At 37.0% G+C, this 27,597-nt stretch overlaps 2 protein-coding genes across 5 annotated transcripts; one reads left to right on the top strand and one right to left on the bottom strand.

The window, feature by feature from the left end:
• Positions 1-11,394: 11,394 nt before the first annotated feature.
• Positions 11,395-21,781, bottom strand: wdr47b (WD repeat domain 47b). Its single transcript, XM_056759759.1, is given in 15 exon segments — positions 11,395-12,194; positions 12,477-12,695; positions 12,826-12,957; positions 13,060-13,230; positions 13,828-13,997; positions 14,265-14,432; positions 14,658-14,879; positions 15,308-15,477; positions 17,108-17,219; positions 17,834-17,933; positions 17,936-18,620; positions 19,038-19,122; positions 19,206-19,289; positions 20,067-20,235; positions 21,585-21,781. Coding segments are annotated over 14 exon segments (2,619 nt in total). The 5' UTR covers positions 20,225-20,235; positions 21,585-21,781; the 3' UTR covers positions 11,395-12,051.
• Positions 20,803-26,558, top strand: LOC130430611 (embryonic polyadenylate-binding protein-like). Of its 4 annotated transcripts, none has more exons than XM_056759761.1 (13): positions 20,803-21,548; positions 23,541-23,759; positions 23,958-24,151; positions 24,238-24,353; positions 24,429-24,510; positions 24,600-24,695; positions 24,774-25,013; positions 25,103-25,184; positions 25,271-25,470; positions 25,572-25,653; positions 25,791-25,861; positions 25,949-26,328; positions 26,418-26,558. In XM_056759761.1, the coding sequence occupies exons 2-12, from the start codon at positions 23,570-23,572 to the stop codon at positions 26,165-26,167; spliced, it is 1,572 nt and encodes a 523-aa protein (XP_056615739.1). In that variant the 5' UTR covers positions 20,803-21,548; positions 23,541-23,569; the 3' UTR covers positions 26,168-26,328; positions 26,418-26,558. The 4 variants fall into 4 exon arrangements, with proteins under 4 accessions (XP_056615739.1, XP_056615738.1, XP_056615740.1 ...); XM_056759760.1 differs by having other exon boundaries at positions 23,523-23,759; XM_056759762.1 differs by lacking the exon at positions 20,803-21,548 and adding an exon at positions 21,918-22,619.
• Positions 26,559-27,597: the final 1,039 nt, after the last annotated feature.

Raw genomic sequence — 27,597 nt, 5'->3', positions numbered from 1 at the left:
ACAAGAGATGGAGAAAGCAGCATGGACCATGGAATTTGTTGGGGCGGCCTGGAGATGTTCAAACTCATGGCTGCTTAGGGCCCCCGTGGCCACAAAGGGGTCCCCAAAATTTTGCATCAAGACCCATATCCGTTGAAATATTAAATAAAAAAACGATGTCATTTCATGTACTCTTGGGCCATTTCATGACATCGTTTTTTTATATAATATTTCGATGGATATGGGTAATGATACAAAATGCTTAAAATGTTAACCTGCTGCTGCAGCAGCATACATGCACAGCTAGAGTATTTCTGATTTACATAATTAAATTTGAATGAAGAATTTTAACTCAATATCACAAGAGAGGACATATCTTTCTTGTTGTTAAAATCGATTTTTTTATGTTAATTCTTTCCCCGCCATTGACGAGTTATAACGCAATCAGTGTTTGTACTGTTATACAGCAGGTGGCGCTGTTACACACCTTTGGAAAAATTAGTGAATCTCTGAACCTAGAAAGTTTATATTTTATCTGTTTTAATGATTGTTTTAAGTGTAATCTGGGTGGAGTATTTGACGAAAATATTTTAATTATCTCAGCTGTTTAATCAAAGTGATGCATTTTTGAAGAAACCAACCCATATCTATGGGGTCATAATAAAAAAGGACAAATAAGATACAATATAGTTTATTTTGTTTGAAAGCAGAGACTCCGTTCTTTCATTTGATATATTGTTTGTCCATAAATTAATTACAGAAAAAGTACTGTGAGCTATAAAAATTTAGGGAAAATGTTAAAAAAAATCGCTGGCGCTGGCTGGCAACTGTTTTTTTTAAAGGCCGGCGGGGAAAGACTTAAAATAACATTCTTTCCAGCTTTTCAAAACTCAAACGGATCAAAAACTCTTCCATGGCTCAAGAAAGACAGACTGGACTTGCACTAATTAGTATTAATAACAAAATTGCCTGTCAGATATCTTCAAGTGATATCATAAACAACTTTTCCTGCAGAGAAGCCAGGAAACACAAATTCCAAGGAGTAAATTGGAATATTGAGGTGATATGAAAAGTTGAGTTAGTTTGTCAAAAATTAATGTTTATTTTGTAAACCTATTTTAAATTTTCCATTAAAATTTTATTTATTTTTCAAATAAAAATAAAATAAAATAAGGACAAAACCAAAAAACCCACGAGGGGGTAACATGACAAAACAGGGGACTATAACATTATAACAGGAGAAACTCAAAAAAAAACCTAAAACGGGAATAAAGTAAAACATGACATAACCAGAATAACTAAACAAGACGAGACGAGACAACAATAAACAGTGACTAGCCAATATGAGACAAACGACGAGTGACGATGAACCAGCACAAGAGGAGAGACAGGAGGTCAATATAAAGGGAACTAAATTAAGAGGGGACAGGTGCAGGGGATAAACTGATTAATTAACACTAACTAGGAAACAGAGAAGGCGAACAATGACCTGGAGAGAGCATAAGGCAAGCCAAAAGGTTCAAAATGTCTCTCCCCACAAAAAACAAGGGATCCTGTCTGATTTTGCCCCGAGACCAAGAAATATCTGACAGTTAAAGTGCAAATTAACACCCGACCACTCCTGTGGGTTTACTACTGTTACAATTAAAATCTGTTGAAGGGAAAAAACATTGGTATGATGTAAGCAAATAATACACCTACAGCAAATTAAATTGATAATGGGGGTTTTAGATTTATAATGTATGAATTATTAAGGATTGACAATAATTGGACATAATGGTGGCACGGAGGGGCCCCCAAATAAAATTCTGCTTAGGGCCCCCTGAAGGGTTGGGCCGGCCCTGTGTCAGGTAACATGTCTAGCCAGGATAACACTGATTGTCAGCAGAGGACACAGGAGCACGACCCTGGCATAGAGAGAGGTGAAGAACCTGAAGCAGAGGACATTCAAAAAGAAATGAAAAAGAGAAGGAGAAGGATGTGTCAACAATGAGTTACATATAATACTAGGCAGAGTCTGATGGATATTACGTTATGTTGTTTTAAAATGTTTAGAATATTCAGGTGATAAAGAGTTGAATAAGTTGCCTGTTAACATCAAAAGTATTTTAAATGCAGTTGATTTTAGCACAAAAGTTAAAAGCTGGTTAATAGAATGATGTAGTAATGTATAGTTGGTTTAAATTGTATTATTGTATTTTACCAAAGTAACCTGTCACCATAGTTAGTGAAGTTGTGCATTACATCAAGGACCACAATGGAAATAAGTTTATTTAAACTTTTTGTGTTTATCCTTGACAAATTAGTGTATTTTACTACTTATTGTCTAATAAATCCAATGCAATCCAGACAAGAAGGAAAAGAAAGATGCTCAGAGAGACGGAGCCTAACGCGCTTTCCCAACAAATAGATGTGACAACACTTGGTGCTGACTAAGGGAGTGATGTAAGTATTGTTTGTGTTTCCTTGGATGTCTTTAAGGGCTAGTTCACTCAGAACTGAAAATGATCTTCATTTATTTACCCTTCTGTCGTTTCAAATCTATATTTTGATCACATATTCACTTTTATTGTATAGAATGGAGCTCCATGAACAATTTCATACAGGTTTGGTATGACATGAAGGTGAATAAGTGATGACAATTTCATTTTGGATAAACAGGCCCTTTGGAACATCAGACCTTAAGATTTCCTAAAGAGAAAAAAATGTTTTCCCTTTGATTCAAACATGGCAGCACATTATGTTCATAAATAGGAGGTGGAATGCTCGAATAACATCAAACAGTAGGTTTTTACTGTAAGCATTGCACAGAATATCTGTCTTCACTATATTTGTGGTTCTTTTATTTTATGTCATTGTCAATGTGATATTCAATGGTCTGTGACTGTATTTTGATGTCAATGTAAACGTGACAAAATGGACGTGTTGTATGTAAAAATGTAACAAATATTTCTGCATTTGCAATATTCATTATTTTGAACAGTCCAGTTTGCATGAACACATTATAGAGGACATTATATTGTATTCCATTACTCGCTTAAACATTTATAATGAAATATATAATGTTTATGTTAATTCTGCATTCTTTTTTTATTAAAAATATTATATAAATTTGTATCATTTTGCTTTGTGCAGGTGGCATCAGCAGGCCCAACCGTGGTCCTTGAGGACGGAACATGTTTCAGGATTCCAGTTCAAGAAACACTGCAATAAAATGATACCGCCACTGTATTTATACCTTAAAAATTAAAAATAAACCTAAACTTTGCTTTCAGGTGCTTTCCTGTATTTTTTTCATAACGCCATTTGTTGAATAGCAACTTGAGTCTCACCTGATAAAATGAAAAAAGGAAATTTCCTGTCAGAGAAACTTTGTTCCAGTCAGTAAAGAAGCACCTCAAAAAAACTTTGTTACTCTTTTCAGACGGCGTTCTGTCAATCTATAAGTAAATATTTTATTTAAAATCCGATTTATACAACTCTTTAATCCACTGTTGTGAAATTAGAACTAAGAAATAAAAAGAATTAAAAAGTGCTTGTCAACTTTGACAAAACGGTATGAAATCATTTAATAAGCACTGTTTTAAAATTTCCTGAAAAACAGCGAATATGGACATAAGAGGATTCAAAAGAACAGCTACGATTTATTTTGTTTCTTTCTTTTCCCAGTATATATGTACAACTTCATTGTTTTCCTAAGTCTTTGGACTCAAGCGTCTACTAAATGCGAATGTAATGTAAATGTTTCTGAGCATCCCTAACACATTATACAAAAGAAGATTTAAAGAGATATTTGCTCCTACAATAAATGTAATATCTTGAAGTACTATTTCATCTTGATGTTTTAAATTTAATGATCTTTTTACTATTTTATTTAATACCAACATATTTTAAAGCAAAGAACAAGATGTCATGGCCACTTCTTGTCAGGTTTTTCCAGTCTTGGGGCAGGATCATGACAGTATCACATGTTTTGTGTGGAGAGAAAAGATGGCCAAAGTCTGCGAACCGGTGATCAGCGCGAGATGCATGCCGGTAAGAAGTGTTTCCGAGTTACATCCGCCTTGCTTTGATGTCATTCTGACGTGTTTCAAAAAACTCTTTTGAAGGCCAGGCGGCTGTATCGGATTCTTCAGTCGGGCGCAGTTGCTCTCCATCGACTGTGCTGATCAAAAGCATTATGCAAAACGAATTGCTGACGACACAGCTTAATGCTCATTCGCTAAGAATGTCTGCTGGTTCTTAAAAAGTTTATTTATACAATATATAATAGTTTATATATTTTTATGTGATAATGATAACACCTAGGTAAAATCGTATACTATAGACTGATGTTTTAAATAATGAGCCTAATTAGGGCATGTGCTTAATTTTTTTTGTTTCGTTTTAATTATTACTTTTTTCAGTCCTATTTGTTGTCATTTTTACTTTATTGTATTTTATGTTGTTGTAAATTTTTATTCAACAACATTATTCCATGAAATATATAAACTAATCCATCAAAACAAATGCTACATGCACACATATAATTATATTACATTAGACATTACAGCCTCTTAACATGATATTTTGCTTGCTTATTACACCATGTGGGCTACATACCTCCACATGCCTTTAGAAAGTCTGAAATGACTTTGAAAGTCGGAAGGACTGTACAAATTGACCACTTTTTTTTACGAATTCTTTGGACGTTCCTAGCAAACATTTGTGATTTAACTGTGTCTTAAAAGCAATTTTAAATCATTTTAATAATAGATAAAAAGATTGTCCTCATCTTCATGTAAAAATCGTTTTTTTATTCCATCTGCTTCGTCCGGAATAAAAACGCGAATGGGATGTGTTCCACTCCTCACGTTTGGGGATTGGGGGAGTGTCCGACTTACAAGCTGTTTTTTGACTCCTACCCTTACTGCAGCCATCTACTCTCATCAATGTATAAGGAGCCATTCTGCATATGTTCCTCTCCATTCCATTTGTATAAACCAATTTTAATCTTCTTCCTCTTCCTGCTGTCAAAAATTAGTTGGTTTGATGCTAGAAATGCCGGCAGAGTTCAATGTCTCCAATGGCACTGATTGGGCATACACAAAAATGATGTTGAGTCATAATTGATCGTTTCATCTAGATCTATACATGCATCATCTTGATTGATGTTTGCATCGCAAAAACATAAAGTTCACAAAAAACAAACAGACTCCAAAATCCAAAAGATGAACAGCTTAGCACCCTCATTATCATCCAATAAATGTACAACAATTTAAAGTGTTGAAAGTTACATGTGGTTTTTCAGATTCAAGTTGAAGTCCACAGGACCAAAAGTGTTTCTTCTGTTTTCATTTCCCTCAAGGAAGAAACACCCATTCTCTATTCTACATAGTAGAGATGAAATAACCTGATGGTTTGGTTCAGGCATCCACGTGTAGCTTTCATAGCAGTCAAGTACACATAACAGCAATCTGCAGAATGGGGCGGGCTATACATGCTGCAAATAACTCATAGTGTTGCTCTTTAGTACACTGCTGCTCTTAGATTTATTAAAAGTTATTACATTTAAATTCGTACAGACGGCAAAATTGCATGGACTGTCAAACACGTTTTTGATGTCAATCCTTATGGGATGTCTTTGAATACATACCTCACAAATGTGTTGTGCATATACAGTGCCCTCAAAAAAAACTCTTAACTTGACTCAATAATCATCATAACTTATAAAATAAAAAATACTGTTTTGCTTTTCACAAAGTTTCATTTGATTTTCCGTTAAAACTTGAATCGGTTATTCCTTAATTTTGGTGCCACAAAGTTTTAAAGCTGTTTATTTCCATGTTAAAGTAACTAATAACCAGGTGACTGAGTGTCATAGCTGTTCTTTGCATCAATCTAAAAATAAAACCATTCTTAAACAGGTTTGACATCTATTTAAATGTACAGCTGTAACTGCAGCTTATACTGTAGTTAAGATTTAAATTAGTACAAAAAAAGCTTTTATTTACAAGACTTTCAAATACAGACAAAAGTACCTCAAGGCACAGTTTAGCTCACATTTCAGGACTGTTTCGTTTACCTAAAATCACAAATAGAAGAATGTGTGGCATTTTGTGTTGTGAAAAGCCCTACCTTTTTCTGCATTGTGACATATTTGAATAGGAAGCAATTTTCCAGTAGACAAGCAATTCCAATGAGAAGTGAACAGTCCATTTCTTTTTACAGTAATGAGAGTACAAAAAAATACAAACACACCCCAACATATTTGCATCATTGAATATTTCTGTGCTATTTCTTAAAGCTTCTTTCAGCAGAATGTTGTAGATTAAAGCTGATACACCCATAATGTGACGGTCTTATCAGCTGAAGAGGAGAGGAAGGAAAGATCTCGACATTGGATTACTTTATCAGCATGTTACAGGAAGCAGACAACGCTTTTTTAATAAATATTAATTAATTTATATTTTAAATGTCCTAAATTAATACATAGGACAGGGCTTATTATAAGGACATGTCTTCACTCTGTGATAAGACTTCTGCAGAATTTTTTTCCTTAAGATAAGTTTCTTTTATCAATGGCTTCTACTTATCTTCCGATCGCTTTTAAAACGACTTCTGCGCCCTGGCAGCTCATATCATTTAACTCCATGCAATCTGTCATCCGAGCGCACTCATCAAATCTAATGTAGTTCTTATATTCTCTTTCATTAAATAAGACTAAATATCTTGGGTTACTTAACTTGTTATGTAGGCCTAAATGTATATTTTATGACATTTTAAATATTTTTTGTGCTCACGCTCAGGAAGAATGTGATTTTTTGCAGTGAAATGACAGTAATGAGACCAGTCTCTTCTTGCTCATTTTGAATATCAAAAGTCAAAGGTTATAATTCTGATTGAAGTAAACTTTAACTCAAATTCAAACCAGTACAAAAACAAAAATATTAAGTAGTAATCAAATCTACAGTAAGTAACTGGCAAACCTGCTGTGAAAATACAGCAAAGTTTTACAGTGTAGTCTATTGTCTGCACTGGAGATGTTACCTGATCTTGGCACACCCGCACAGAAATATATTTAAAGCAGGGGTTATGAAACCTGCCCTGGAGAAGTCCAATACTCCACATGTTGTAGGTCACTCCCATTCGACACACCAAATTTAGGTCTCCTGGGCTGGGCTGCTAGGGGCTGGCCCTGAGCTGGACGTGGCGGGTCCTGATGCCCTCCAAGCATAAGGGGTAATACATATCTAAAAGCTGAATACAGAGTGACCTGTGAAGAGCAAAGGTATTATCACCTGACTAAGCTTTTTCCTGAGACATATTAATATACGGTGAGATTACTTTCATCTGCTCTTACACAAAGGACTACTGAACTCATAACAAGCATCGGTAGCTGGAGAGTGACAGGCATGTTGTTCATCGAAGCTCTAAAGAACTTATTGTAGCCCTGCCCAATTGGCTCCAATGGATCTGTGAAAAGGCTGATTATAGTCACTGTGAGAACCTGCTAACACATGAAACTTAGTTTTTATTACTTTCTTCCTATCTTTTATTTTTTTTATTTAATTTTAGGCACAAACCTTTATTGGAGACACACGGTAAAAGGGGTTCAACAGCATGAGTTCATAGACTTTTTTGCAAGGATCATCTTGAAATGTCCATGTCTGTCTAAACCACTCTAAATCAGAAATGATCATATTTAGGAATCTGTGGTCACTATGAAACATGTGGATAAGATTCAATTCAATTCAAGTTTATTTATATAGCGCTTTTCACAATTTGTATTGTTCCAAAGCAGCTTTATAGGAGCAAATAAGAAAAACAGAATAACACAGAAAGGTAAAACACACCACACTGCATGGTGTTTATAGAAAAAGCAAGATTATTCTAATAAGTAATATCTAATAAATAAATTATTGAATAAATGCAGTCTCCCGGTGAGCAAGCCAAACACTGCCCTGCTGATCTATGATCTATGTGAAGATTCTTCAAAAAATTCCAAAGGAAAAACAAACTGGTTCATAATGGCATAGTGCCGAATAAATCACACACAAATATTATATTTATTCATTATACTGTACTGTAAAACACATCACCTGAAAAACTGTCCATCCAGCTCATTTCTTTTAAGCCAGTACATTTCGCAGTGTAACTCTCCATCTGCACGATGCTCTTCTGGTGCTCAGCAAACTCAATCTGGCAAAAGAGATGAACATTTTTGGATAAACCATCTATATCAATCTTTATATTTATATGAAAACACCTAAATAGGTGTTGCACATTCATTGTCATTTGCTAAACAGTTGTTTAAATATGAATAATGCAATGGCAATGACAAGTCAACAGAATATTATTGTTTTTACCGTTTTTTCACATATAATGTAATTGTAATTTTAAGGAAGGTAAAAAAAATGTTATTGCGAAAAAAACTGCAAATTTTCTGGAAAACAGGGGAAACATGTAATTTAACAGGGAAAAACTGTTGTTACGCTTCATTTCTGACGCAACAGCTGCATTTGACAGGATTTTTTGTAACAGTTTATTTTTTAAATACGGTAAAAACTGTAAAATTAGAGAAATATACTGCAAAATTAGAAGAAAATCAGGGAAAACATGTAAAAATGACAGGTTTTTTTATTACATTGTATAGTATATCTACGTCTGGTTAAGAAAACAATTGTTACCATATAAAGAAAGAACCAGTTCCAGATGAAGCTGGCAAAAAAGCAGATAATAAACATCCTTTTGAACTGCATTAGCCACGACACTGCAGTCCACAGTTCAGTGCAGATAATAACGGAGACAACAAGAACAGATAATAAAACCTGTAAAAAAAAGAGTGGAAATGTGTCATGGAAATGTATTATTTACAATAAAAGAATCAATTTTAAAGGTGTATTTTCTTATTATTGATTATATTGGTCTATATAAATTATTAAAAGTTATAAACAGTATTAGAAAGGGCCAGCATATACCAAAAAAATAGATTTAAGTAAAACATAAACAAACATGTTAAACCTTAATGACAGTATTTAGCTCCACAAGAAATATGTCTATAATTCCCCATTCCCACTTCCAGGATTCTGGGTCATGAAGTTTGAAGCTGAGCAGGATTTGACTGAGAGCTTCATCCATGGCTCCATTGCTCGAGTCACTGTCATGTGAAAAAAGTTTCTGAAACTCTGACACCATCTGCTTAGACAGTTTGATCTCAACATCATAATGGATGTCTGTTTCTGCATCATCAGGCTTAACAGGAAAAACAGGAAACAATGTTATAAATCCTAACGTAGTGCCGAGCAATTTTAGCTCATATCTCAGAAAAAGGCATGAATTTACCAGGCCAAGTTTTGCAGTTTCCCTAGGGGCTTGGAAATGAAACGCTTGATTACTGGAAGATATGTAGGCTGTTGAAAAGAGCTGCACTCCGTCTTTTTGTGTCCCTAATAGAATAGAATCAAACAAATGAATGAATTAGACCTCAAAAAAATATGTTTTTATTTAAGTGTAATTTAAGCTTAAGAAACAAGTGTATGGTACAATTGATGTCAGGTTTAAATGTTGGTTGGAAATGTCTGTTTCATTAAAGGGATACTTTACCTAAAATTGAAAATTCTTTCATCATTACTCACCTTCGAGTTGTTCCAAATCTGTATAAATGTCTCTGATCTGATGAACAAAGAGAAAGATAGAAGATTTTGGAAGAGTGCTTATAACCAGATTGTGCCCCCCATTGTAGGAAAAATTGCTTAATCATTTTGAAGAATGTAGTTCTGTGGCACTTTTGACCATTGTATTTTTTCCTACTATGCTAGTCAATGGGGGGGGGGGGGGTATTGTCTGGTTATAAGCATTCTTCCAAATATCCTTCTCTGTGTTCATGAGAACATATACATTTATACAGATTTGGAACAACTCGAAGGTGAGTAAATAATGACAGAATATTTTTTTATCCATTTAAAGATATCTGTCTTCCATCATTCATGTATGACTTTGTATGACTAAAATATGTCAAAACAGTTGAAAAATACACTGTAAATGTGTCCCTATGGTGTGACAGCAAAAACCTAGAAAACAAACTGTTAATACTGTATTGTAATATTTATAAAATAAAACATCATAAGAGAGATTTATCTTTATTTTTCTAAACTTTTGCTGTCACACCATAGGACACATTTACGGTATATATGTTAATTACTCACATATTATCATAGTGTGAGTAAACTCTTCTTGGATTGTGTTTCTTTTGGGTTGTGAAATCACCTGTCATAATTAAATAAAGTTAAAGATTTGAAAAATAATCCTCTCACCTGTGCTGGATTTCTCATTTGCTTTGTTGTTGGATCATATTCGATCATGTCATTAGGATCAATCCATTCATTATCATGATTGCTGTTTCCATAGGCAAAAGGTTCACAAAAAACAATTAGACTCCAAAATCCAAACAATAAACAGCTCAGCACTTTCATTATTAAACATATATGATAATTAAGTGGTCAAGATACATCTAATTTGCAGATCGACGAATAAGTTCACAAGTGTCTAAAACTGAAAAATCCCTCTTTGAAAGACAATATAAATAACCTGTTAGTTTGGTCTACCCATCCACGTGTCATTACCATTGTAACCCAAATATACCCGAAATACCTGCGGGTGTAACGTGTCTCCTTTATGAATGTCATAGTGATCAGGTTCAACACTTAGTCTATTTTCAAAATCATTTTCGTATAACCTCATCTGAAAATATGTGCCTTTAATAAAGACCTTTTGCTAATCATTGATTTTATAACCGGTTGAATCCATACGGAATTATATATTAAACATCTTGGACTTCAGCAGCTGATACACGTGTCTATGGTGCAGTTTAACAGCAAAAGCACAACATTTTTGTGAAAGTTTACCCAAAATAAAAATCATTAAGTCATAAGTCATCATTTACTCCCCCTCTTGTCATTTCAAACCTGTGTGACTTTCTCCCGTAGAACACAAATTAGACAAATATTTTGAATAAAGTTGGTAACCAGTACCTATTGACATCTAAACAAAACCAATGCAAGTGAATGGGTGCCAGTTACCAACATTCTTCAAAATATATTCTTTTGTGTTCTGTAGAAGGAAAAAAAAGTCACACACGTTTTAAAAGACAAGAAGGTGAGTAAAAGATTACAGCATTTTTAATTTTGGGTGAATCATAACTACCATACTATTCAGTATCTCAGTATACATGAAGTGCATTTGTAATGTTTACTTAAAAAATGTTTTAAAAGATTTTATGCATTTCACAATGTTTTATTAAGTTTAAACACAACTTTTAATAGTTGTATTAAAGCTGTTTATTTCCACATTGAAATAAAGAAATGATAAACAGATGACTGAGTGACTATCATAACTCCATGTCAATCGAAAAAAGTGTTAAATTTGTGTGCAAATGTGATGCATATAATGCATATAAATGTAGGCTTTTTGAAAACGACAATCAGAAATAAAACCATTCATAAAAAAAACTTTTAGCTGTTTAAATTCATGACTTGACAATACCTGTTAGTATTTACATCATGGTGCTTTATTTACATTTACATGTATATTAATGAAAAAGTGACCATTCATGCTGCTTAAAAAGTATTCTGCAAGTGCGAAATTAGAGACATCAGGTTTTTTTTATATAACTTAGATGTTCATAGTGCAATGTGCTATACACCTGTAACTGTAACTTATACTGTAATTATAATTTAGGTAAATACAAAAAATCTCTTATTTACAAGACATTCAACTACAGACAACAATACCTCAAGGCACAGTTTAGCTCACATTTCCGGACTCTTATGTTTACCTAAAATCGCAAACCACAAATAGAAGCATGTGTGGCATTTTGTGTTGTGAAAAGCTTAATGCGACATATTTGACTAAAAAGCAGTTTTTCCAGTAGACATGCAATACTAAGAATGAGAAGTGAACAGTCCATTTCATTTTACAGGAATGTGAGTACACTAGAGGAAGTTACAAAAAAATATAAACATACTCCGACTTATTTATAATCATTCATAATTCAATGTTTCTGTGCTATTTCTTTCAGCAGAAGGTTGTAGATTAAGGTTGATATGCCCATAATGTGACCGTCTTATCAGCTGAAGAGGAGAGGAAGGAGAGATCCCTGGTGTGCCATCGACATTGGATCACTTTATCGGCATGTTCAGCAACAACCGTTACAGGAAGGGTTTTGGTAAGATCCCCTAAAGGAAAGCAGGCAACATTTTTTATTATTATAAAAATTATAGGCTCACAACCCATTTCAATTTAAAAGGTCTTAAATAAATACATAGGACAGGGCTTATTATAGCGACTGATCTATCATGACGGGTTTTGTACAGAAGGGGGCGCACTTTCACAGGACATATTTGAGGTAGAGCCTGTGTTTGAATCTGCCCAGGGTCTTGAGGATAAGGCAATAAATTCTCTAATATCAAAATGTGACTTCTTCAACAACACAGTAAAAATGTATCTGGCAAACATACCTTGAAGATCAGTGATCATGACTTTGTTATCATAAGAACCCGTGAGCAAATAGTGTGCACCGGGACTAAAGCGAACAGAACGGACGTCACTGGTGTGCGGACGGTATGCTTGAACCGTTCGGCCACCTCTGATGTCATAGAGCATGCAACGACAGTCCTCCAATCCGGTGGCCATTAGCCGACCGCTAGGATCCACTGCAACCGAGGCCACTGCACTTCCTGTGATTCAAAGCACACAAGCATGTTAGAATGTTATGAATACTGAACTCTTAAATAATAATAAAAAATCGTAATCTTATTTAAACCTTTTGGTTATTATAAAGCGCTGTAAAGAAGTTTCAAGCCATACCTGTTCCATGCAGAGCCGTCCCCACAACTTTCACACAGCTGGGCACACGCAGATCCCAGAACCTCACTGTCTTATCCTGAGAGCCGGAGGCGATCATCCATCCCCCCCACGTGTACAGGGACAGTATGTGGCCTGTAGACATACACACAAGAACATATTGACAATGTGATGTTGTTAAGCACATAATTCATGTTTATATGAACTCTATGTTCTCGATGTTCATCGTGTATGGACCTGTGTGTCCGCTGAGAGCATGTAGGCCTTGTCCTCTATGGCAGTCAGTGGTGTAGATGTTGCAGTCTCCAGCTCCTGCACTGATGAGGATGGCTCCACCGCTTTCAGGGCCCTCCATAAACGCCAGGTCTCTGATGGTACCATCATGCATGCTAAACTCTAGATCCGGCCCTGAGGTGCAAAGGTTAACCATACACAAATAAATACTTGGAAAAGTATAATAATTTGAATGATAATAATATATATTTTCAATTCATTTTATAATTATTCTGAATACATATATATGTATATTTTTTGTATGCATGTAATCATTATATTTATTTTCTGCTGTTTAGAATTTTTCCGTTATTTTGTTTTCAATGTTTAATGATGCAATGAATTGTTTATATAGCTATTTTTTTATTATTTCTTTCAACCTCCGACATAATTTATATTTATTCAAAATAAACTCATTTTGATCAGATTATTTTATTAAATTAAAAACACCATGTTATAAAATTTGATTTAAAATCTATCCGACTTGAAAAGCCGATGTTTTGACTAAATTGCAATATTGAATTAGTCTGTGATAGCTTTAATAGAGTTAAATTCCTGTACAATTCCATTAAATAAATATCTAAATATTGTAATAAACATAAATAATAATAAATATCTGAACATGAAAATGTACATATATATTCAAAATGAGGTTTTAATGTAATAATTTAGTTACACGCACAAAATATATGTTTAGTCTGACATTATTTTATACACTCTTTTTCACATTACCTGTGGCATTGCAGGTTTCTGGGTTAAAGGGCAGCACTTTGACGTACTTGTCATTGGACCCTGTAGCAAGCAGCTGTCCGCAGGGACTCCAGGCAACGCAGTAGATGGAGCCTTTATGGTGTTTAATACGTTTGAAACAGATGTCCGGTTGATTTGCTGGACCTTGAGCACTGCGGAGTAAGAACAGAGAGTGAAAACTGTACAACTGTAATAAAACACAGCCAAATTGGGTAAAGTATGTTCCTGTATCTCCTATAACTGGTAGAACAAGATTATGGGACTACATGCCGAGACACATATCAAATATACACTGTAGGACCCTACAAACACTGCCACTTGCTTTGAATAAAAATGGACAATACAAAAATGATGAATAAACAATGACAAATACACAGGCTAAAGAATCCAGTTTGGAAAAATGTAGTAGTAAAATGTACCTAGCTTTGAGGGACTGTGGGTAGGTGCAGACACATAGGGTTTTCGAGTTCGAGCCCACAGCATAAAGGGTCCCGGAGGGGTGGAAAGCAACAGCCCGTACAGCTTGTGTGTCCTCCAGCGTCTGCACTGCGACGAATGGGGGTTTGGGTTTCTCATCCTGAAACATGCTGTCATGATATATCACAAACTTATCAAACCTATTCAAGACTTCAAGTTCAACCATTATTTCGTTTCATTTCTTGAAATAAATAGGAAAGTAGTACACCTCCTCATGGAAGATTCAGCATTTAAAACATTGTGTTAACCATATGATCCTTGGATCAGTAAAAACACATAAAGATCTAACAAACATAAAAGCATACTGACTGCATTAGTAGGGAAATATATCTCACCTCTGGTTGACCAGTACAGGAGACTCGTCCAGCGATGGCACCCCCCGACCTCCTCCCTTATGAGGGGTGCTGCTGGCCACCGAAGCTTTGATCCCACCTAAACCAGTTTCAGGGGTCTGTTTCCCACCCGCCGTCTCACCATTACATTCCTGAGCCAAAGCCTGGACGTCTTCTCCCAAATCTTCCATGCCCACATTGAGTTCCTCCAGTTTCTGAATGGACCTACACAAATGACCATCAACACATGGGTATAAACTTACTTAATGGCTGCTGCCAATGGTGAATTTAATGCCGATATCTTTTTATAAACACAATTGTTAAGTACATTTCCTGTGAAATTAAAGTATATACGTACTTCTCAAAAAATTATCAGATTTCGAAACCTAGTGTAGTTATTATTACAACTGGGTTTTATTACAAAATAAAGGTTTTATTCCAACGTAAAAACAGGCAGCACTGGTGCAATGCAGTTGATGTGTCTTGCAAACCAGAGAAATATTTTTCTGTGGCAAGCAATACTACACATGTAGACATTTCAGTCAAGGGGACACCTGCAAGATCAGCATCTTGGCTATTATTAGCAACAAATTATTGCACACATTAGCAACCAGCAACATCATGGTTCCTACACATTTAAATGCTTATGGGACCTGTTTAGGAACTTCTGGGTGAGGTTGTGGCGGGCCGCATCTGTGGGTTGATCTGGAGGATGAACTCCACCCTCCAGCAGCATCTGATGATACAGCTCCCTCTGCTGTTGTTTCTGCTCCAGATGCTGCTGCACACGTAACCGCTGACGCTGGAACTCCTGGAGCTGCTCCTGCGCACAGACGACACACACGACGGTAGACAAGAGGGTTGATGCTTCTAATAGAAAATGTGCTGATTCAAAAGCAGGCCATTCATTTACCGTAGAATAACTGGGATGTTCTTACTGTATGTAGCTTAAGGAGGACTGTACATGTAATAAATGCATGGATTAATAATTTAAGGCTAAAATACACTTTAAGAGTTTTGCTCAGATTTTGCCCAGATTTTCAGTCTGGACTTGTTGCGGAAAGTCTGTACCAGTCTGCAGATTTAATCAGTTAGTGTGTTTCTATCTGAAACTTTCCGATATTCAAAAACTTAGTGTATTCCAGTATTCCAAGTTAGTTTTTTAATGAATTTTGTAAGTGTAAAGTGTATCTCACAGAACATTCAAAGTTTATTTTTGAGCATACATAAAAAAGAAAAGTAAGATTTAAATAATGATTTATAATCCGAGCTGTCAAATCCGGTTTAATAGGAAATTTTGACATAATTTTTATAATCACACATTTTCATTTTAAAATGTCTTATTTTGAAAGATTTAATGTAAATCTATACAAGTGTTGTTGTACATGTGTGCAATGACAATACAAGTATTCTATTCTATTCATGTAAAAAAAAGCAAAGTACGTAAAGTAACCTGCAATTTTATGGCAACAGAGAGGCAAAGGGTAAGATTGCAGCTGTATCCTGAACTGCATTTGTGCAATTCCTTGAAAATGTCAACCTTACCACGAAGAAATTAAGTTTTTACCAGCGGTTTTTACTATCATAAGAGCAAAGATTTTAACATTTGGTCGCTTAAATACACATGTGAGATCATTCTACAAATTTGTAAAGCATTTGTTTTATTTTTAGTGCACGATTTTTCATAGTCAGGTTAGTGCCATTTTCCAGATCGTCACATCCATAACGCTACATATTCCTCATAAATGGACAGATGAAAATGAATACAAAGTAACTATTTAATGTTCTATAAAGAGGCATCCCTTCTTTATTCATTGGGTATTATTGCTTCAGGATTGTGCAGTTCATTTTACAGAAATCCTATAAAGTTTATCGTCTCCCAAAACCGCGTCCTTTTGTTCTCACATCCACATCGCATGTTTATTTCCCTTTTTAAAATATATTTTTTTCATAGACTGTCATGTTTTATGTTTAGATTCTATCAACAAGGGTTCAGTAAAATATAAACAGATGGTTCAATATAATCATAACAAATTCATTCTCTGAGCATTTTTATGTCACATCCATAACGCAAAATGTCACATCCATAATGCTGGAATTGTCTATTTACAAGTCAATTTAATTTAACTCTTTTCACAATTTTATTGTTGCAAAACGGCTTTACAAACATTATAATTAAGAATTAATAATATTAATAGATAATTAAATAATATAAAGAGAGTACATGGTATTACAAACCAGGTATTATTACAATATTTTCTCTATGCATGCAGCATTAATGAAAAACTATGCTGGATTGTTGGAAACTTTACACAATCGAAAGCCGCATCACAAGTACCTCTGATCTTAAATTATATTATGAGTAATACTTATATCATTCATTATACATTGCTTATGGATAAGCACTTATTTCCACGTAGACCCATTTAAACATTTGAAACAAAGTAGCTTACATCAGAATTTTCACCTGACCCGGTGGAGCCACCATCTCTCCCGGGTGTCAGTGGAGGACGCTGCGAGTTAGTTTCTTCTGATCCTTTTATCCTCTCAGCTTGAGCTGGTGCTCTGAAAGAACAACACAACATTAGTCAGCAGGCCATATAACCTCACCGACAACGAATGATTTTATGTGAAATACATGGACCCTTTCACAAATTGATAAAATGCCTCAAATACAAATGTCTTTAAGTATCTGTTTGTATCAATAAGCTTGTTTTGTGCTTCACCAGAATAGCAGTAGGGGTTAAATTAATCAGAGTTTAAGGATTATGAGTGTTATGCTCGACCATATGTTGAATTTCAGTGCTCACAGTAAGACTGTCATTGACTGTTCAAGAACTGAGCTTCCTTTAGAAAATGAATGCAATACTAAATTTCATGTATACTTTTTTCAACAGTAAATATATCCTCCCAGCCCAGTTTACTGTGTAACTGGGACAGCTATAAATAAACAAACGGTAGGATGACGTTCCGAGTTTAAACACAATTTGACGCTATCAAAACTTTGCTTTCTTTGCTTTAGTGCTCTGACATATCAACATCTGGCTCATCCAATTGCGTCACTGAGGCGGGACTAACTGTTTGTCCAAATAATGGAAAATGGGAAGCAGGTCAGTAGATAACCAACCAGAACACCCTTTTGGTGTTTATGAGACATATCAAATAAAAAAACTCATCACCTGTCTGGGGATTCACTAAAGACGCTGGTCTCCAGCGCACTCTTGCTCGCGTTCCCTCCAGATGGATATCCAAAGTTAGCAAAAGACTGCGACATCTGCCCTTTCTTCCGTCACCATCTGTGTTTTTCTTTTCCCTTCCTGCCAGGCCGTGCGACAGGCCGTCCAAAGCAGGAATGAGAGAACGGGACATATACGTATCTGCCGACTGGGGTCGCCGCAGGGGCGAAGCTGGGCAAGGTGAGAGTTTTGTAAGGAGAGGTGTGAGAAGGTCCGGGTGACCCGTCCGGGCTGGTTTGACGAGACGGTCCACGTGGATGTTCAGTGTCTTCTGTTCGAAAGCACAAGCGAAGGCGGACGACGAGAGGTTCTGCAGCCACGAGAGCAAACTGAGGTCTAGTTCTTCACAACCGTTACCGCACAGAACATCGACAGCTAGGAGGACTTCCTCTTCGCTGATCTCTTCTCCGGTCGCTTTGCTTTGACAATACTCAACGCAGCACTCGTACAGTATTCCTTTAATGAGGAGTTGGAAAAGACGATCCCCGCTGGCTTTGAAACCGGCTTCGCTTAGTTTGCGGTCTGCAGGGATAAACTCGGCCACCATGGAGCAGGCTTCCTCGAAGCAGTGGACGCGGGCCGTGCTGGGGTTCCAGTCTTTGAATTCGGCATGGTTGTTGAGGCGAGGGAGGGTGAGCAGCAGGCAAAGTTTGCTGTAGTCTTCTTTGGTTGAGCAGAACTCTTCTAAGGCATGGAGGGACTTTACCGCATCCTGCATGGTAAGCTCCAGCTGAAGGAAAGACAGAGCAAAGAATTATGGGATTTATTCTAAAGAAACAAGCAGAGAGATAGAAGGTTCACGCAAATGGAAAATTCTTTCATCATTTATTCACCCTTATGTTATTCCAAACATGTATGTCTTTCTCTCTTCTGCAGAACACAATAGAAGATATTTTGAAGAATGTTGGTAGCCACATAACATGGACCCCCCATTGATTTCCATTGTATGAACACATTTCTCAAAATATCTTCTTTTGTGTTCCACAGAAGAAAAAAGTCAAATACAGGTTTTAAAGGACATGATGGAGAATAAATAATGACAGAATTTTCATTTTGAGGATTAAATAGTCTAATGCAAGATACCCAAAGTACAATCATCCAAAAACAAAACTATGACATTTTGCATGTATAGTAAAGTACCACTCACATTCTCAGGGTGATCTGATGCCGATATGGCATTGTTTACACAAAGAGCTTCCAGAAACTTCTGTTTTAAGATGATATATCGAAATCTGAAAGAACCAGAACATATCATAGCAAAATATACAGAATCCTGTTTATGCAGCAGATGCAAAAGGAAATCGACATCATTCACCTTTTCCGGTCAAATTTATCCAGGCATTCTAAAGGCTGTATGAACTGCAGAACTTCTTCCCATTGGCCATCTAATATAAGTTGCCTAGGATAGAAAAGAAATTAACCAAAAATGATTTACTCTAAATCACAAACCAAACAATATATTGACGGTGCATGTACATGGAGGCTTAAATGGTAGTCAATGGAGTCCAAGAACTGTTTGGTTACAATCATCCGTCCAAATATCTTTCTCGGTGTTCATCCAAACATAAAATTGATGCAGGTTTGGAACAAGCAGAGATTGAGTAAGTCATGACAGAATTATTATTTTTAGGTGAACTGTCACTTAAAATTTAAAAGTTCCCCTAAATCTGAAATATCACATTCACAGTTTGTGATGTTATGCTCATATTGAACTAAAATGAAAATCGTAATGCCATTGTATGCTTCTGCATAAAACTAAATGAAAAGATGTTATTGTTAAAAAACATGAAATAATAGACAAATGTAAACTAAGCAGAGAGAGATATATGAAGGAAGATAACATTAGAAAGAAATGTCAATTTACCCAAATACTCCCCTGAGGTATGTTAAGATGAAAAAGCTGTTCAGTAAATATAAACAGTATAGTATAAAATTCAAAGTAAAAGACAAAACTATAGATTGAATGAGAATAAGTGACTTATTTCTACAATTTGCAAAAAAAAGCATGTATGAACAAAAGTACCTTAGTGACCAATATATCAGGATTGATAACCTGAGGCCTTGTGCCTACTGTCCAAACCCAGCCGTCCCGATAGAGCACCAAAACAATTCTTTCTCTCTTGTCATATTCTTTTAATATAACAACATGCGTACAAAACATTGCAACATCACCCACCTCAGAAAGAGCATATCATCTGAATAAAGCCCATTGATTATCCCACTCTCCTTTTCTAAAGCCAGCATGCTTATGTGAAGCTTCCTGGAGTTGAGAAAGTCCAAAATCAGCTTTATTATCTCCACTTCTTTGATGTTTATAATCTCCTCCGCAGTCATGGTGTTGATTTCTAAAGACGAGAGAGGGAAGGTTGACTGTGAGCAAGGACAGCAAGTGTGTGCTACAAATCTGCCTGTGACACAATGGGGTGCACTATAGCATCCTGGTTGCAAAGCCAAGCTGTGCTTTATATCAGTACTTGTAAATTGAATCTCTATATCCCTACACACCATCACAAAAAGCACATCCTATGCATATTGCAAAACACCATCAATCACAGCCACCAATCGTAATTTCATCTCAAACGGGCAAATATTAGCACGAAACGTGTGAAAACTAAACCCTTAAGTCTTAATGTGTTATGCATGCACGTAGTTGCATGCAAGTACTGCGACAACTTGTGCCATGCAGTACCGACAGCAAGAGCGCCTTACATGCCAACGTGCATAATGCAAGTATTCTGCTAACGATAGCAATCTGATCATTTAATTCCCTCACCCATTTAAATGCATGCAAAGCCACATCTATATTCTGACTGATATTCACACATGCATGTAAACATGTATGTCGGATGCAACGCTGTGAGGTTTCTCCGCGTGTCTGCAACCGTGCAGCGTTTCCATAATCTTACCTTAAATCAATCTTTGGCGAAACGCGTCTTGTTTATTCCTTAGAGACGTGGATAAATTCTCAGCTCAGCGTTCCGTCACTGTCGCCCGAGCGTGCGTTGCGCTTATCCCGAGTCGACAATACCTTGGATGTCCCCACCCACTTTTCTCGTGTCTCACCAAACATCACCATCAGCATCAGCGGGCGGAGAGACGCGGTCCGCCGGTCACACCCACGAGAAGAGCTGCTTTTTGCATTAAACTGACAGCATCTAAATTATTGTGCGTGCGTGCGTCTATACATATTTGTAATGCATTTAAGTGTAGTAATATACAGCATGGTTAAGTTTAAAATAACACACCACCCTAACTATTTCTGTACAACAGTTTAACTCTATTTATTCGATATTCTAACACCGTACGGATTTTTACATGCATGATAAAATAAGTATAATAATTAGTAACGCCAATAATGTTTTGTACATAACACATAAAACATATTACATAGGGTTTTATTTTGGTTATACTTATAATAAAAGTTTGATTTGCGCATGCGTGTTGCGTGATTATCGGTTGCGTTCGTGGACACAGCACAGATGTCTACAAGATAGAAAAAAAACTACAAGCCTGTAAAAAATGCGTTCGTATTTAAAATACATTTTCAGCTGTTAAAGTTTTAAACGTGATCAACGTATTCCCAATCAAAACTGAGTGAGTTCACCGTAACATAACAAGTCGCATTAAAAAGACGCACCTCGCCTCTCCCGCGGAAATGGTGAGTTATCATTAATTCAAACGAGGCTGCACTCACTGGACCCTTTAATTTTGTATTTCCTTTTGGGGGGCTGCAGCGGTGAGTTGATGGTCGCAGGAATGTCTGGTTTTATCAGAGATGGTGGGCTGAGAGGCACCAGGGATTTTTGAAGTTTGACTCCCACTCTGCGACAAACTGCTAACCTTCTGCATTTGTTTCAGTAAAGATTTGAAACGCTGCCACCTAGCGGTCTTATCTCGCGAGCGCCGACTGACATGCGACTTAAGCGACGGATCGTGCACGAGCACGCTGTTTTCCTCGCGCATTTTAACGAACACGTCTGTAAAAGTAAATAAGACATTTTGAAAACAGATTATAATATACTTGAGTTTATTGTAATTACAGACATATAAATTATTAGTAAATCAAATGTAAAGTTTTTAATTTTGAAAGATGAAAAGTTATAACGTATGGATGAGAGACAGGTACAGCATAGAGAGAAACATATCACGATAGATGGGTCACAATACAATATATTGCTATGTACTTCGATACACATTTGCGATATATTGCGATACTTTAAATAGAAAATGTAAAAAGTAGAGCTAGAAATACAACATGCTGTGCACCACCTGGGGTTTTCTGTAAGGATAAGTCTAAAAACATCCCTTACCTACGCAGAGTGGCCATTATGTGCTATGTATGTGTGACGGATGGGGAAGGACACACTCACAAATGGGGTTCAGCTTCAATTTATCTTTTTTTTGTAAACAACAAGAAGAAAGAGTTTACATATTGGCTGATGAAATACTGCAGATATTGATATGGACTACAGCATCGCCACTTAAGTCTGCTGCGGTACGGCAAGAGAAGAGCGACAAAATAAAATATCTGCAGTACCTTTAAAAGCCACCGGAGGGAAGCCTTCTAACATCAAAAATATAACCAAAATGCCTTATTTTATGAAATTCACAAGATACTCTTTAAATCAAATGTTCTTTTTAACCCCGTTACATATGGACCTTAAAAACATAGGTTTGGGTTCCCAAACTGTGGATTGCGCCCCTCAAGTGGGTAGCACAGGGGAATAAGGTGGGTCTCGTAAATCACATGGCTGCTGTGGTGCATTACAGTTAAAACAATGAACATCGGTAGTTTAAACCCCTGGTTCATCTGTGCTGTTAATGCACAGGTGTCATATCTGTTAAAGCACAACAAATGTCATTGTGATTTTTTCGAACAAACTTGTCGTCTAATGCACTGCAGTAGCCAAGTGACTGATAGCCTTGCTTACAAACATCATTTATTTTATATAACTCATTACTCCATGACTTATTTTTGAGACCAAAGCACACTCACACATTAGCTCTGGAAGCTCGAAGCGTTCTTATGTTTTTCGGCATGCTCACTTCCTCTTACCTAAAATTATCGATAAGTAGAGGTTTCACTATCGATACACTATCGAAAAACATAAAATTGCGATACCTACATGTACCGATATATTTGCAAAGCCCTAATAGAGAGATGGTGTAACTTTTAAGACGTCATATAAAATATGATACAAAATGTATAGTTAAAATCATAAGGCAAGGAACACTATACAACTGGTTGATGTATTACTGATTCATATAAATAATTATGTTTAAATACGTTTAAGTTCTTCATATTTCAGGGGACAACAAAATCCCCCAAATACAAATCGAACAAAATGATGTTAGGTCTTAATACCTTTTTATATTCATTTCGGTACATTATTTTTTGTAGCTAACGATTTCTGATTGGTCACTGGTTGCTAAGGTACCGTCATCTTGTTTACAATACATTCGTAAATAAACCTTTAGATCGATCAGCTGCTCACAGATTTTAATCGTCTGATTTATATTGTGAATCTTGTGATTTATAGTTGTTTTCCAGATTTCTGCTTTTATTGTGTTTTATAGATTCTCTATTTATTGCTAAAACATCGAAAGTCAGGTTTTTTATACAATATTCCAGCTGTTGACATATTTTTAGTCCGGGACATTTCCACCTGTTTTCTGGATATGGCGTCATCAGCATCTGCTCGCGTGGCCTCTCTGTATGTCGGTGATCTTCACCTGGAGGTCTCAGAGGTCATGCTGTACGAAAGGTTCATCCCGTTTGGCCCGATTCAGTCCACCCGAGTGTGTAGAGACAGAAACACCTGCAGGTCTCTGGGCTACGGATATGTGAACTTTGTCAACCATTCGGATGGTGAGTACAGATGAGAAAATAATGAACATTAGACTTAACATGATATGTATAATATAATATGAAAAATATATGATGTTCAATAATACTTTACACTGTTTAATAGCTTTATATTGTTCCTAAGGTTTGTTATTAATAACAATTTTCATTATAATTAAAACATTATGTTGTATTACATTATATTGTATTTTATTCTTCTAGCCGAGCATGCAATGGACATTTTGATGTTTGAACTCCTCATGGGTCGGCCGATGCGCATCATGTGGGCCGACCGAAACCCCGCATTGAGGATCACAGGTGTTGGCAACATCTTCATTCAGGGTCTGGCCAAGAACATCACCAACCTGACTCTACACGACACCTTCTCTCGTTTCGGCACCATCTTATCTTGCAAGGTAACGTCTGTGAATTCTTAATAACCTTCATAGTTCATCATTGTGATGTTAGATGTTTAAACTGACAAGTGTCTCTTATCCTTCAGGTGGTTGCTGATGAGAATGGCTCTAAGGGATATGGTTTCGTCCATTATGAGACCTACGAAGGCGCTGAACGAGCCATTCAGACCCTCAACGGGATGATGCTGAACGATCAGCTGGTGTAAGTTTGAATTTAGATATTGTGACTCTTTCAGTCTCTCAGTAATAGACTAACAGTGTTTGTTTGTGTCAACAGGTCTATTAGTCACTTCAGATCGTTCCAGGAGCGTCAGTCAAACCCTGAGCGTGCAATGAAGAACTACAAGAGTCACTTCCCGGTATCCATCACAAAACTCTTAATTACTGATTCAATCAATTCAATCTTGTGTGTGTAGACTCAAGTTGTGTTTCCATGTTGTCTTGACAGGGGGTGCATCTCTATGTCAATAATCTACCCTACAGCTGGACGGACAACCAGCTGCATAGAGCGTTCTCCCCGTTTGGAACCGTCACCAATGCAAAGGTATGATTGTTATGCTTTTAAAGAGATACGACACATTTAATAGTTGGGAATTGTAAGTGATTTGGTGACTGTTGTCAGGTGGTGATGAACGGTGGCCGCAGCAAAGGGTTTGGATTTGTGTGTTTTGCAAGCCACGAAGCCGCAGCTCAAGCCATTTCAGCAATGAACGGACGGGTCATTGCCAACAGACGGCTGAATGTTGCCTTCTCGCGGGTCATGGACCAGGACACGTCTGTGTCTGTGGCCCACTGTGAAACACCTCCTGTGGTTGCTAAGACGCTGCTTCCTTCTGGACGCTTTGGTGCCATTGTTCCACAGGTCAGATGTGACACAATAACAAATGAAACGATTGTTTAATATGTAATAGCATATAAATAGATAAATGAATGTTATTCTGTGTTTTACAGGCTAAAACTGCTCATCAGCTCACCAGACACCTTCAGCTTGAGTCCTGCTGTCGCCGGGAAGCAGCGTGTCTCCTGTCTAACTGTAAGAACTTCCTTTAAATGATGATCTGTCAGGTTCATATTCTCTGAGGTTTCTCTTAAGTATTGAGCTTGTGTTTACTGTCACAGGTGAGAGTCTTGTCTCGCTGGTCTCTCCACTGCTGTTAGACATGCTGGTGTCCCACACGCCAGTAGATGCACTGCTGCATGTGAACCAGGAGCTGTCAGAGCTGATGTCTGATCCCATCATTGATGCTCCTGGAACATCAGACACTTTCAGCGCTGTAACCTCTCCGCTGTCTGGAGACTTCGGTGCTGTCGTTCCAAAGGTCAGATGAGCAAGTATCTCCATATAAACACTCATGATCATAGTGACTACTGGAAACTTGGAACAAACCGTTAAATATTTTTCATGATGTGTTTTGTTCAGACTCATAGCAGTGGCGGTCATCAGTTCTCCAGATGTCTTGTGTTCAGTCGTCACTGGTTTGCAGATGTTGCTCTGCCTCAGTGTGAGTAGCTCTTCTTTACATTCCTCAATGATGCTTTAACAGTCGCAGGTCTATTTAGCTTGAGCTCTGAAATCAAAACCATTTGATCATATTCTCAGAGGTTTCTGTGACATCTGAGTGTGTGTGTACTGTCACAGGTGAGACTCTCGTCCTCCTGGTCTCTCCACTACTGTCAGACACTTTTGACTCTGAGACGCCCCGCATGCTGGTCAATCCTCATTCAGTCCCCCTGACAGATACTGAGCGCTCACAAAAAGATCATTTATTCATTCATTCGTGATGTTTTTATTGACAGACCGTTAACCAGGAAAAGTCAGAGATGACGCCTGACCGAGCCACCGACGCTCCTGGACCATCAGTCGCCTGCAGTGATGTTGCTGTGGTTCACGACAGGTTTGGCAACGGTTTGGGTGAGATAAGACACATGAGCAGCTTCAAGGTAGGAGAAATCTCTTGGTTGTTTAAGGATTTGCACTCGACACAGTTCTTCACATTAAGGGTAATCTTTCACTAATAAATGCGTGAGTTTGAAACATCTTTAGTAAAACACACAAACTCTGTCCTCTTCTCAGGTGATGGTGGTTATGGATGGTGTGTTTGTGTCAGTCCTCTGCTGCTCTTCTGATGACACTGTGACTGAGATCAGGAGGATTCAAGAGGATCTTCTCCTTTACAGTGAGTCTCATCTTACTTTCTGTCACTTTATCTTCAGTTCTTTACATGTCCGTTCTGATGTTCTCACACATCTCATTCATCTGCTGCAGGTGAGCGTCTCTTCTTTAACTCAGCTGACCAGATTGTGACCTCTGACACATCCAGCCCTCTCCTGGCCATTCAGAGTGTTCACCCTGAGAGTGAGTCTTCCTCCGGCTCAGGTGAACAGATTGTGTCTGATACAGTCCAGTCTTCAGCTCAATACACGATCAAGCCAGTGTTTTGCTCACTGATGGCGACGTGGGCTTCTCTACACAAGGGTGAGTTTGAGTTCATGCAGTTCAACACATTTTACACACAAACACAGTTACCAGAGTTTATGATTGTTGTGTTTATTTGTCATTCAGCTTCTCAAACGCTGCACATCTCACCTGAGCGAGAAAGTGAAGTGAACATCACGACACGGGCTGATATACAGCAGGTAAATTTACACAAACATTGTAGATGATTAGATGATTTAATTAATTTGTCTGTGTCTTATTCTCTGATGTGTGTTTGTGTTCTGTAACAGGTGGGTTCCTCACGCAGAACTCTGTGGGGTCCGTGGCTCAATAAACTGAGCAGCGGTTGGAGACTGAGAGGTGTCAGCTGCCTCACCACCAATCATCTCCTGAGCTTCTGTACTCTGAGGTCAGTGCTCGTGTAGTGTGACATCACATCAACATTGTGCACATTGTGTTGTTATAGTTGAGTAATCTGTGATTGTCTGTTTCCAGGAGATTTCAACATGAGTGACAAAGACACTAGGATTTAACACATTTGTGCAAAAGCAAAAAAAAATTCATCAGAAAGATAAAATTGTGCATGACAAACTAATGTATATATGATATACTGTATATATTTATCCTGTTAAATATTAATTATTTTTTCCATAATGTTTTGTGCAAATAAAAAATGTTTTTTGTGCATCAATATCATGTAACATGTTTCTTTTCATATATACACACTACAATGGTTCATGATTCTCATTGAAATAACATGTTTTTAGCCTAAAATAACTCGATGACAGTCTGTTTACAGATAAACTTACAGATGAAACGTCTTTTCTTAAGAAACGACTGTAAATTCCAGCACATTTGTCTAACACAACACACTGATGCATCCCTTCAGCTGTCATGAAAAATGTGTTTCAGCTCTCATAGTTTTGAATCCGATCAAAGTCTGTTTTGTGATCCAGTTTTAAAACTCGATGACATCATCTGTAACATCTCAAGGCTTGGCAGACTCATC

Source organism: Triplophysa dalaica, chromosome 10 (assembly GCF_015846415.1).
Source record: "Triplophysa dalaica isolate WHDGS20190420 chromosome 10, ASM1584641v1, whole genome shotgun sequence".
Classification (NCBI taxonomy): Eukaryota; Metazoa; Chordata; class Actinopteri; order Cypriniformes; family Nemacheilidae; genus Triplophysa; species Triplophysa dalaica.
The sequence above is the reverse complement of the archived record's forward strand: the minus strand, read 5'-3'. Positions and strand labels throughout refer to the sequence as shown.

Bases quoted from the DNA above. Each gene is read 5' to 3' on its own strand.
- LOC130430611 (XM_056759761.1), top strand. From the start codon at position 23,570: ATGGCGTCATCAGCATCTGCTCGCGTGGCCTCTCTGTATGTCGGTGAT. The intron at 24,354-24,428 runs GTAAGTTTGAAT...TTGTGTCAACAG, and splicing joins ATGCTGAACGATCAGCTGGT to GTCTATTAGTCACTTCAGAT. The intron at 24,696-24,773 runs GTATGATTGTTA...GACTGTTGTCAG, and splicing joins GAACCGTCACCAATGCAAAG to GTGGTGATGAACGGTGGCCG.